The following is a 12,966-nucleotide window of genomic DNA, read 5'->3' on the forward strand; positions in this document are numbered from 1 at the left end:
CACCACTCAGCAAGTCACGGCATTAGTTAAAGGGGCATTTTGGGAAGCAAAGGTAGCAGCGAATGACACCAAGTTAATGCCTGAATGCTATTCCTGTAAACTCTGAGCTTCTACCTTTTTTTTTAGCCTTCAAAATCTTGTAATAGCCCTTTGTAGCATTTCTCCTCTGAGCTTTCCAAGGTGCCTCTTGGTACCTCCTTTCAGCCTGGAGAATGTACAACCAGATCATTAAGGCCATGGAGTAGGCCATAAAGAGTCCAAATTATAAGTTCAGAGCCTTTTTATGTGATTTTGATGTTTGATTTCCACTTGTACTTCCAAAATGTATCTTTCTTTCACAAGTTCTTTCACAACTCCCTAATCCTCAAATGCTCTCTGTGATGACTGGGTGAAAGATATTACGGCAGAACAGAACTTTAGTATGAGATACCACCTCATAATGGAAGAATAAAAGAGATGGGTCCAGAAAGCCCTGAGGTTCTCTAACAGTATATATTCTCAGTGCTCTTCAGAAAACTAAAGCAAAGAGTGGTTATGTGCTTTGCTCAAGTCTGCCATGTTCAGAATAACTTTGAGGACATCCATGCTGAAGTCAGACACTTACATCCAGAAGTGATGTTTTAAAATATCATTAGCCATTCCCCTAGTCTTTGTCTCTCCTCTTCCAGAGTTGGTCACTGCCCAAGTGGGAGCTGGCAGAAGAGAGCGGAAGGACCTTCATTGTCTGAGTCAGTGCCAAGGCCAGCAGTGAAATTTAAAATCACCAGTGAACATCAGCCTTTCCTGCAGCTGGTGTGTGACTCTGTCATTATGGCTTTTTATAGACCCAAGTGTTGTATCTAAAAGCTGCACTCTGTTGCCTTTCTCCAGGTATAGTTGGTAGGTGGATGCATTCATTGCTAATGTGACCTGTGTTTAACGTGCACTCCAAGGGCATCAGGAGCTGGCCAGAAGCGGACTGACAGCCTTCCACCTCACCCTGCAGTGCACTGCAGTCAGCTGTGAATGACGATAAAATCTGCCAACTCATCTTCCTAATATGACTGAAGGAAAGGTATCATTAACAGATACTAGATATTTCATACCATGCATTTTGTTGGATTCCTTGAAATCTGCATCATTTTCGTCTACTTTTGAAGGGTCTCCAGTAAATGCTTCGATATTTTTGTGCAGATACCAGCTGTCATTCTCATCGAAGATTGAAAAGAGGAGGTAAAATTCTCTGTCTATTCCTTTCTGTAGCCAAGAAGGAAGCCAGGACATTAAAAAAAAAACCAGTCTGTGCAGAGTTACCCAAGCAAAAATGTTTACTTTTTTTTTAACAAAGCTTTCTTTCCCCTCCAGATTGCAGCCACCTTCTCACTATGTCCTTGTAGAGAGAGGGATTGTCACTCTACCATCAGACAGAAGGATAAATAAAGTCTGTTACTTTCTTAGAGTGGAAAGATGCATTCATTGCTAATAAGTGCATGGAAAAGATGGAAAACCTAGGGACGAGCCAGAATAGTGGGTAATGACAGTTTCATCTTCCTAACCATCCCTTTAGGTCAGCTTTTACCCTGAGGAACGATATTTGTTTAATCTCTTAAAACTGATCTGTAAAATGGGCAAACTGGCCCATATAGGAACCCCCCCAGTGCCCCACCCTGATGTTAGGGACAGGCATGTGTCCACGTTGAGCACCTGCGTCCCGTCGTGATTCAGCGTGTTCTTCCGACAGACCAGCAAAGGCCCCACGAGGCCGGAGTTGGTGTCCTTGACAGCATCAGTGGCTGAGTAGTACAGATAGGTCAGGCATGGGGGGTCACTCTCTGTTGGGCCTCCATTTTCAGGCACCCTCCATTTGTATGTGAAGGTTTCACCCGGCTTAACATGGGCTCCTGGCTTCAGATAGCCTGCAGAGGGAAAATTGAGAAGCATCAAGCTTATGGGAAGGGTTTGTTTTCCTGAAGCTTTAGCCGGGAATCAGACACAGCTGCTGATTTCTGTGGACAAGCCTCCCTGCCTTGTAGCTACAGGTCAAGCACCTCCCATAGTCTGGGCACTTATGCCATGGGGACATCTCACCAGAGTCCTATGCCATGGGGACATCTCACCAGAGTCCTATGCCATGGGGACATCTCACCAGAGTCCTATGCCATGGGGACAACCAAGCTCATTCCCTGCAGAACAAGCTTAGCTGCTTCACCCGGACACCTTCCGACGCTATCTGGATTAACTGGATTCAGTCAGACAAGACATGTAGAGCTCATCCTTGTGCTGAAATGGCTTCCTCTAATGTTCGTAGCTCACCTGCCCTATCATGAGATTCATCTGTGGCACAAACAGAGACTCCGGCTTTTCATTAAGCACCAACGAAGCAATTACCTCAGTGAGCGGAGCTGCAGCTGTGGCTGTTTAGAAATTCAAAAGATATCTGATCCTGGTAATTGTTTCTTTTTGATTTTGTAGCAACGGACAGGAACCTCTGTCAGAGTCTCCAGAGGGTGGTTGCTATTACTGTTTTTAGAACCCGCTTTTACAGGATTTGGGCCATTGTCTGCAGCTGTGCACAGGGCGGAGGTAGCACCACTCATGTAATTTGGCCACTGTAAAGGAGTGTTGGTAACCACTCAGAGAGGACTTGAAAGTTGGCAAAAGGGGTCATCCCAGCACCCTTTATAGAAAAAAAGTGCTAAGTAACCTTTTTGGTCTTTTCTACGAGGAAGACCAAACCAGAAATTTTCTTTAATGCTTAAGCACTCACTGACTGGATTTTCCCAGCACAGACAGATGTGTCTGGCAGCAGCAGACTGCACCAACCTAATTCTCATCTCTAACACTCCAAGAGAATCCTCTTGGAAACTTAGACATGAGTAAAATATCAGTATTACATTTAAACACATACTATTTGCTGCAAACTGCAATACAAAGTAGAGTACTCCTGCCACTCTATCTGATGCTACTGGATTCATCCTGCGACAGTGCTCAATAAGAAGAATGTTGATTTGGGGGTAAAAACTCTCTGAGAATGGAGAACTATCAACATAGAAGAGTATTTCCTGAGAGCACAATTGAAAAAAGATGCCTACAGACATCTGTAGGTACATTTATGTACAGTATTTTCTCATGAATAAGCTGCACTCAGACAATACACAACCTTTGAAAAATCATTTACCTTCACTGTAAACCTATAGCACCTGTAGGGGCTGTTCGTGTATACACTTGTTGATAGAGATGATGGAAATCCAAAACCCAAGGGCTACAGGGAGAGGAAAAGGGGCAGAAAGATTGTTAGGAAGAGACGAATCTGGAGTCAGGTTCCTCTCCAAAGCCGCAGAGGTGTGGAGCACACACTGCTGCTGAATTGTAGGATTTGGTTTGGTTTTGCTCCCCACCAAAGGGTGCAATGCTGATGGATGCTATTACTGGGGAGCGTTAAGTGAAAGCTCAACAGGACTGTGAGCGGAGAGAAGATGCTTTTCCATCAGGGGACTACATCTGACAGGGGTGGCATCAGGATGTATGCAGGTGGCTTCAAGGCTGAACTCAAGCCAGTTGTTTTAGGCTACAGTGGGGCCTGCTGGCAAATTTGGTGTGTTGCAAGGTCAGCAATTAGGGACATCAGAATTTAATAAAGCCTCTAGATGAGTCTATGATTCTATCTTGACCTAATTCTCTTAGTACAGTTCTCAAAACAGGGATTATGTCCCATGAGTTTCCTCCTCATGTGTTGTAGTGGAAACAAAGCAATTTAGACAACAAGAAACCTACATTTCTTTTCAATGCTGCAAATGCAGCAAAAACTTTTTCAGAGACCACAATATTATCTCTGTAGACGCTACAGATAGGATTCATCTCACCTTACAAAAACTTACTCCCTAAACCAAACTCTAGGCTTCTCTATAGTCAACAGAGACAGAAAGACATCTCTGGAGGGTGACCTACTCTCTCCTAAAATGGGTGTTCAAAGTAAAAGGGACTCTTCTTACCCCCTGAAGGAGTTGTTTCCTGTCACTGACTGAAAAAGGTGCCCATCAATTAAATATGACATTTAACATTTAATGGTTAAGCTTAGGTGATAAAGATCCTGTCCTTGCACAAAATGAGAGGAAGCCTTTGGTAAATGCTCCATTTCAGCATTTACATATGTATGAGGATTAATAAGGATTATCATTGCTCCACATTTCGGGTCAATCAGATAAAAGATGCCTCTGACGCTAACAATCCTGACAGTGAAGCAAGGGCAATGCCCGACCTGGATTAGAGAATCACGAGTGAATCAACTCAGACCATGTGGACAGCTATGTCCGAAGACTCATCAGAGGCGTTGTGCCAGATCCTAAGCTTTATAATTCTGGAGCATATCCAGAGGAGATCCACTGACTGCAGTTGAACAATATTAGATTACAACTAATATAAATTGGATTGGACTTGTGCCTTTTGCTCAACATGGATCTCAGCTACTTTTAAACACCTTTTCTGGCACAACTCCAAGGGGAAGAACCAGCACATTGGCAGACTGGGGAGACCAGCAGACTGTGACATGTAGGGTAGATACAAACTAAGCCAATCATCCCTTCTGTGCCTTCACATCCACAAAAAGGGCAAACCTGCAGAGCAACAGAAGATCTTTAGACTCAGGTGTTTTGGATGTGATGATACAGTGGTCAAAACTTACCATCTAAGTAGGGAGCACCTTCCGACAGCTTGCTGAAGCTTACGCCGTGGGCCATAATGCTATAGCTCCTTCTGGCTTTGTTGGCAAACGTAACTAGCACTGTGTCTCCCACTTCAGCTTTTATAACGGGGCCTTAAAAAAGAAAGTGAGGGAAGGTATTAGAAGAACTACCCTCCGGATCCAAGGGATCCAAGAATTCCCCTCCGGATCCAAGTGGATCTGCATTCAAACCCAGTATAATGACAGGAGGGGAAAATATTCACTCTACCAAGTATTCCCAGGTGCTTCATATCCTCTGACCGAATCTTCTTCTTACTGAATGTTGCATCAGTATATTCCACATAGAGAACTTTCCAGTATTGCCCTCCTATTCTGTCAGTCCCTTGTGTGAAATATATTGCAGATTCACTGTGGAATTAACAAATTGGACTGGTTAAATAACTGGAGGTTCAGACAGAACCCTTCATTTTGGGTAAAGTTATTACTCCAGACACAGGAGAAATGGCCCCCCAAGTTACTACTTTGCATACACTTTCCTAGGAGACAGAGAGACATATTAGTGGTCTGAACTACAGTTATAAATTAGTTAACAAATGGCCATTCATTGTGCTTTAGACTTTCATGTGTTTAACCCCAATTTACTTAGACATCTACGTCAACTTACCTCTAACTACCTTAGGCAAGGCCTGTGCCGATACCTGCGCACAATGTGTTTCTAATTCTCGTTAACTTTCCCGGGAGGTACTGTAATACAATTCATCTTCATCAGTAATAACAGGGGGAAAAAAATCTACCATTATGGCCCCTCTGAGATACACGGATTATAAGTGTGAAAGCTGCCTGCGGAGTCTCGACGTAGGGTCATTAACTCTGCTGAACTTTGCATACCTGACCAGGCCTCACTTTCTCCATGGACTTAATGAAGCAAGATAAGTGCTTCCAGACAGCAGCTCTGAGCATCGCAGTTACGAATCAAGCTTCCCAACAAGGTTGTTGAAATCCATTCCTCCCTGCCCCTTTCAATTAAAATTAATTACAGTGCAGGACCTAGCCCTGGTGAATCACTGGGGAAGTCTCACCCAGACTCCTGAAATTAAAGCACAACAGGAGAGGACAAGAAAGCTTACCTGCCAGTGGCGTTTAAACCCTGCCCAGTGAATTTATCATAACCGTCAGGTCCATAATTCCAGAGCACTTCTTCAGCAGCGATATAGTATCTTCTCTTGTGACTGAGAGGTGAAGGCCGAGACAGGTTTTTTTGGCAGATCTGAACATCATACAGTGCCTCCATGCCACCTGGGAGAAGAAAGAGTCTGGAGACGGTCCTTGGCCAGCTGCAGAGTCAGCAATCTCATGGTTACAAATGCACATTCAAAACTCTCTAGGAGCTACGTGGATTGGAAACACTTACTAGGGTAAGTTTCTATTTTTGAAGACTTCCTCTGCCTACACTGGGCCAGATGCTAGCAGCCTTCTTTTGCAAGGTGGTACTTTATGCCACAGGTGAAATCCACTGACATCAATGGCACTCTTTAGTGAGCTTACTTACTCAATTCCTTAAACTGTGTAAGGATGGTATAATGATTTTGGGGGCCAGAGTGCCTCCTGAAGTGTGCAAAATGGCATCATCTCCTCACTTTCATTGAAACAGAGGCCGATTACCACACTGAAGATATTTGTTGCTTACCAGAATCAAGTCTGTTTTGCCTGATGCAAGTTCCCACTGAAATCAATGTGCAAGTTCTTAAAAGTAAAAATTCTCCCAACTCATCTCTGATATGATAATTACACATTGCCTGCTGTCATGACACCTAGTTTATGACACGTGCTTTCGGGCTCTTGCATCACACAAATATCACAACATCACCATCAAATTCCCTCACATAAAGGTTTCTGAAAGCACTGCCAATTTTTGTCTGATTACTGTAAAGGGAAAAGCTATGAAGTGTTCAGCTGGCATGATTTTTCTTTATGTGTAAGTCCTTATCTACCACAAAAAGTGATGATGAAGGCTCTTCTCATTGCTCATCAAAATCTCCAGTCTACATAGGAAGTGTGGTGTCAGCGCTGGGTCTAGCAAGCCTTCCTCATATGAATTACATAGCTAATACCTTTGTACTAGCTGAAGATTTGGCCCAACACATATAATTTCTACTGGTGACTAAACTCACATTCATGACGTTTATCTGGTGAAACAGTTCCAAGGAGTTCAGTTAGTCACAAAAAATTGTCAAATCCTGCTTCCCCTGGAAACATCTCTCAGTTTTCTTTTCCAAGCATAATAGAGGCTGGAACTTCTGAATGGATCGGGGAGATCTATAGCAGCATACCTCGTAAGTGCTCATTAACCTGGCACGTTATCAGCCACCTCCCGGGGTTCCCAGGAGTCATCTCCGCTGTGATGAATGTTGCTGGGAACAGACCAACGACATCTGCCCTCTGGTCTCTGTTAGTGAACGTGTGGCCGTAGAAATACGCAGCGTGGATATCTATCTCGCTTCCCATGCCAAACAAGTGCCAGGATATGGAAGTTTCAGCACACATCTCCAAGACGGGGAGATTGCCATAAATATAACCATTAATAGCTAAAAACAAAAGTATGAGACTTTATGAGAGGTGAAAGAGAAGTGCCAAGTGCCTCTGACCCTATTTCTAAGGATGATCCTTTCCTGGTCCAGAAAAGAAACTGTCTGAACGTCCACAGTGAATAAGGCCCTCACAGGCTCCTTGATGAAGAGTAACATTTTGAATGTAGAGTTCACAGCTCTGGATGATCAAATGGTCCAAATATTCTGGTCGAGTCTGTGAAAAATTTCCTGGGTGATATCAAGATGTTGCGAAGGCCAAGTCATTACCAAAAAGGCCTGATAATGAAGTTAACTTGTTCTGCAGCTATTTAGCATGTCTGAAATCTATTTCCTCTTATTCTGAGTCATAAATATACCATTATATGCCAGGCTTAAGCAATTTAGATTTGAAAATTATGATACCGGTTAAATCAGTCTAGTCAGCTCGCTCTTCCTCAGCTTCCACACCTGACAATGTATCAGGACACTAGGAGAATGAGACTCCTATTTTGCAAAATATTTTAGCTCCTAGGCTCCATGGAACAACCCAAATACAGAGAAATATCTGGATTTAACTTCTTACACCAGATCTCCAAATGGCACAAAGTACTATTGGCCAGTGGGTCTCTGAAGGGCAGGAGTGGTTGTACCAGCCGGCCCACCATCCACAAGGGCCTTTGAGAAATGCTGACCTGTTCCAATCCACACATCTCAAAGTGCTCTGCAGCCTCCTTTTATTTTTTCACAGCTGGTCAAACAGTCACCAAATGGCTTAAATCTGTTGCCTAAGATAAAATGCTAAACAAGTGGCAGAGCTGGGCACGAAAGCTAAATCTCCTTTCTGCAAACCAGTGTGTTGTGCTGTATTTGGGGAGAGGCTTTTTATCAACACGGTACTTCAACATCCCGACCCATTCCTTGCTGACACAGATAAACGAGAGGCATCCCAAGGGACAGAAAGTCCTACTGAAACAAAAAGAGCCTGGTCACTGCTGCAAGTCACTATTTGCTCAAGAGTCCTGCTCACCATGCATTCGGTTGCTGGTCTGGAAACCTTCATCCTCTTTGTCAACTGTGGCTGGTTCTAAGCAGAAGGTGTTTATATTCTCATCGAGGTACCAGCTGAAGTTTTCATCTACAATGCTAAACATCAGGGCAAAAGCGTTAGCAGCACCAGTCCCTTCTATTGAGGTCTCATCTGCCGTTCCTAAATTGCAAACGAAAAGGAGAGTGATAAAAAAAGCCTTGGCGGGGATTGAATTTAAAAGTGACAATAACTTTGCAGCACTCAAGAAAATGCGGTGCTTTGCCCATGATCTGTGGGGCAGAATGAACCTCATCTAATTTTGCTCTTCTAAGACATCTTGACCCCCCTCCAGCAGCCTTTGAGCCGACAAGTGCCTCCAGAAGGCAGTACATCTCGTCCAAGTCAAGCTGATATTTCAGGATCTCTTTGACTTGACATAAGCACAAGTACCTGCCAATATATGTGGTCCCATTTTCCCCATCTTTGGCCCACTGCACCCAACCCTGCCCTTTAGTCAGTGTAAGCATCCGTGTGGCTACACAGTGAGCCAGGTCATGGGCCTGATCCAGTCAGAAACCAGTGACTTTCCTTTGACCAGGAATTAAGGAGAACAAAATGGTAGCCTGCATGTCTGTTGCATTGAAGCGACTAGTGAAAACCATACCATACCAGAATGGCTGTCCAAATGTGGCTCGCTTTCTGCGGACTAACAAGGAAACCACGACAATTATCTAGGACTAGATACTTAAATTTAAAAAGGCTGAAGCAGGATGAATATAATCTCTTCAGGCTAAGTTTCAGTATCATTATCTGAGTGACCATTTGGGGGACAGCCTGAGACTATAGGATTGGCGATACTGAGTAGTCTTTTATTAACCATTGGCAGGTTTAGACTTCATCTAATCATTCAGTCTGCCTCTGAACCCATGAAAACCTTTGCTTCCCCTGTCTCCTATGGGAGGGAGCCCCAGAGCCTTGCTGTCAGTCCTGTAAGGAGCCACCCACCACCGTTGGATGGAGGACTACAGCAGTAGCATTGTGCAGACATCCACGTTGATGAATTCCAGACCAAACATGCAGACAATGTGGTCTTTAAGGCTAGGATTGTCTTGAATGTGCTATCCCCTAACTTCATGTATGATTGCATAGTTATCGGCTCAGTTTCACATATTCAGGCAGTTCTGCAGATTTCAAAGGCTCTTTGGGAGAATAAAAGTCTGAGACATTTTAATTGTGCAAGTTAAGCTGGAGATCAGGCTTATCCTTTCCATGTTGAAGCCTTTCTCTTCTTCACATATAAAACCTGCTCCACTTATGTGTTCTGTACATAAAATCAGGGCTGGTTTTGTACTGTTGGAGGTACTGGGAAGAGGTGGGTGAGTTACACATGCCCAGGTGGACAGGGGGTGACGGATCAGCTAATAGAGGAGAGAGGGCTGGTACATGGTCCCTGATGGCTCCAGCACAATATTAGAAGGCTATAAAGTACACGGGACAGGGTGTCACCTCCACTGTTCAGTGCACATCCCCGTATGGTTGAGTTATACAATTTACGAGCAAAAATAAATATATAATCCACATGGGTAAAAAAAGACAGAGAACATTGGGGTTTCGAATATGTAAATACCAATGTCGAAGTCACCCGCACAGCCCTAATTTCATTTCCTGGGCAATGAGTCCTTTGCTTGTCCTGAAATGATCCCAGTTTGGGAACATGTATTTTTGGTCTCGGCCATGACCGGCTGGCCACAGAGCATGCTGCAATCCCTCCACCAGCCGAGGCAAATCTCTCGTGAAGCCAAAGGGGAGCAGGAAGGGGGTTGTCCCAGAGCTACAATACCTACCCTGGGATGCTCCTGGAATGGCCCATCTATTCCTTGCCCCTTTTTATGGGCTATGTAGGGATAGACTCTAGACCATCATGTTTATACCTGTAAGCAAAAATGACTGTTAAGATGCCAAGCTTGGCAGAGGGGCTTGCTTTGTCGGTGTTTCTAGCTCAGTACCTTTTTTACAAACCAGCAGTGGCCCAATTAAACCAGATGCAATATCTCTTGGTGTGTCAATGTGAGAATGGTAAATCCAAGTCAAGCAGTTTGAGTCTGCCAAAGTTGGGGAATAATCTTTCCTTACTGGCCATGTGTATGTGTAATTTCCACCGGGAACAACAAAGTCGTCCTCTTTGCTTTTACCGCCGGTTCCATCAGGGTAAAGTGCTCCTAATGCATTAAAAGGAAAAAGGAAGTTTTTAGCCCCCCCTTAATTGTTTTCCTTAAGTAAATATGTATTTTCTTCTAATTTATCAGAGATTTAAAAAATAGTAACAGCACTCACAAACATAGAATCACTGAGAAATTCTGAAAAAAATTCAGAAGTTCTGGCAAAACAGTCAAAAAAATGGTGAGAGTTAAAATCCACCATTTTTCAGTAGATGAAGCTTTGAAGATGCATCAACAGGCTCAAATTTTTCCTTGGCTCTTTACTCTTGTCATCTACACATTTTGTCAGCTAACATTGTATATGTTCATACAGAAAACTGATGAGAGTAGTCAACATAAACAAATCCATACAGCCCTCTAACCAAAATACACATGCACAGCTTTGGATTCTGAAAATTAAATCAAGCCTGTTATAGCCCATAGAGAGGAAAACATTTACTTACAAGAACTCTATCAATTCCAACAGGCTAGAAGTAGAAGGAAGGAGGGAAGATGCTTCGGTGACTTATAGTTCAGGACAATAATTCAGGAAAAAAGACCCACCTAACCTGTTTCAGTGCTGGATTTATCCCAAGCGTCAAAGGTTTGTGGCGAAAACTTTTAAGAGACGAGGCTGTTCTTGTTTTTAGTCATCAGCTGCAATTACTGATGATTTTATGAGAGAGTGTTCTAAAGTCCTCTGATGTCAATGGCCAGAACAATAAATACTTGGACAAAGTTTTAGACATGATATTAGCTACTCCAGGGGAAAAGGAGAGGAAAAGAGAAAAGAGAAAGATCAAACCAGCTTTTACCTTCGGAGTCCTTGTCATAGAATACCCCATGTGGATGCACAGAGTATGGGCGGGAAGCAAAGTTCTTTAGATGGACAATAAAGACATCCTCTTCTTCTGCCTTCAGGACTGGCCCTAGGAACCCCAACCAGGCTGCTTTGGGGATTTCCTGGGAGTAAGTGTCATCTGTGAATTGCCTAAAAATAGCCTTTTTGTACACACGCCCTATGCGGTTGGCTCCTCTGGTCGCATACACACTTGCAAACCTAGTGTTGGGAAGGGAAAATAATTTAGAGACAAAAAAAATCCTTTAAGAGTTGATAAATAACTGGTGCTTGCAGTGCAGATAAATAGTTCCCTGGGACATATCACATAACTAGTGGAATAAAGGCTGAGGAGTAAACCTGGACAGTGCTAGCAGTGTCCAAGCCCCTTTCTGTGTGGTAGCAGTCATCCTACTTCCAAGACTGGTTGCTACAAGTCTTCACTTGAGGACCAAGCACTCAGGCCTTTCTGTACAGTTTTAGCACCTTCTCCCTCTTTTGAAGGTTTGAAACCTCACATCTGAAAGCATGACTGTTAGAAGGAAAAGAAAACCAAATGAAGTTTTTTCTAAAGCCAATAAGAGTGATTGTAATCAACTAGTCTGACACCCCAGAAGAGTAGCATGAAATATTTTTTGCATGAAATGCATAGTTTCTACATTCCAGAGCCCATGTTTATAGCAACTTCAAGTGATGGAGAATCCACCATATGGTCAGTGGTTGACATATTATAGCTATTAAATATCTGCTCCTTGAATTGCATTTGTAGTCTAATACCACCTAGCTCCGTACTCCAACCACTAGTTCCCATCAAGCTCTCTCTCAGATCAAAGAGGCCACATACCATCAAGAGCTTCTTTTCTATGCAGGCACTTGCATAAGTTTTAATTAATTGACTAAATTGCCTCCTACCCTTCTTCTGGACAAACAAAGTACACTGACATGCTTTATGCCACAAATCTTTCCCAAAGCTCTTTTTCTGAAAGCCTTCCAATATTTCTCTATCTCTTTTGAAGTCTGAACACAAGAACTTCACACAATACGCAAGTAATAGTCCAGCTAAAGCCAGAGGTGCTCCCAGTCAATATTTCTTACACAACTGGGAATTAGTTTTGCCCTAATAACTATAACATCATACTGGAATACCACGTTCAGCACGTCTTGTTATGATATTAAAGTTTTTATTTCTCTCCAGGTTACAGCTGACAAGTGCGATACACATTCCTCATCCCTAAATATCCCACATGGTGTAGAAATGACCCTCCTTTGCCACACAACCAGCAGTGGACTGTATGACCCATTTCACCATAGTTGACTGCTTCAGGAGTTTTTGCATCCCCCTGAAGAGTGTTTGAACTTTCATGCTTCCTAACAAACTCATAAAAAAGCTGAGCTAAGTTTTCCAGAAGCATCACTGGCAGAAATACAGGAAGTCCATATTTATAATGAGGTTTTGTGACTGGCCAGTCCACCTGCGAACCCATTTTGTTTCGGTGCCGTTGTGCAGTGCCAGCAACCTCCGTGTTGGACGTCACATGAGTTGAAAGGTATGATTTGCTATGATTTCTTCACCATAAGATCCACTGCTCCCCCTTTTCAAGCCATCTCTGCGTGACACCGCAATTCACAACATCTCCCATCTGTGGCACCTCCGCAGCCACTGTCTAAACCAGATC

General features: G+C 43.4%; 1 protein-coding gene across 1 annotated transcript in view; it reads right to left on the reverse strand.

Moving 5' to 3' along the window:
• The window catches only part of HEPHL1 (hephaestin like 1), a 34,908-nt gene that overhangs the window by 13,774 nt on the left and 8,168 nt on the right, over positions 1 to 12,966 (reverse strand). The window contains exons 2-10 of the mRNA XM_074572978.1: positions 11,268 to 11,512; positions 10,261 to 10,473; positions 8,255 to 8,434; positions 6,991 to 7,245; positions 5,788 to 5,956; positions 4,929 to 5,068; positions 4,661 to 4,792; positions 1,684 to 1,895; positions 1,086 to 1,236 (exon numbers count right to left, since the gene is read on the reverse strand). Coding sequence (XP_074429079.1) covers positions 1,086 to 1,236; positions 1,684 to 1,895; positions 4,661 to 4,792; positions 4,929 to 5,068; positions 5,788 to 5,956; positions 6,991 to 7,245; positions 8,255 to 8,434; positions 10,261 to 10,473; positions 11,268 to 11,512 — 1,697 coding nt within the window. The remainder of the gene's footprint in view (positions 1 to 1,085; positions 1,237 to 1,683; positions 1,896 to 4,660; positions 4,793 to 4,928; positions 5,069 to 5,787; positions 5,957 to 6,990; positions 7,246 to 8,254; positions 8,435 to 10,260; positions 10,474 to 11,267; positions 11,513 to 12,966) is intronic.

Source organism: Larus michahellis, chromosome 1 (assembly GCF_964199755.1).
Source record: "Larus michahellis chromosome 1, bLarMic1.1, whole genome shotgun sequence".
Lineage (NCBI taxonomy): Eukaryota > Metazoa > Chordata > Aves > Charadriiformes > Laridae > Larus > Larus michahellis.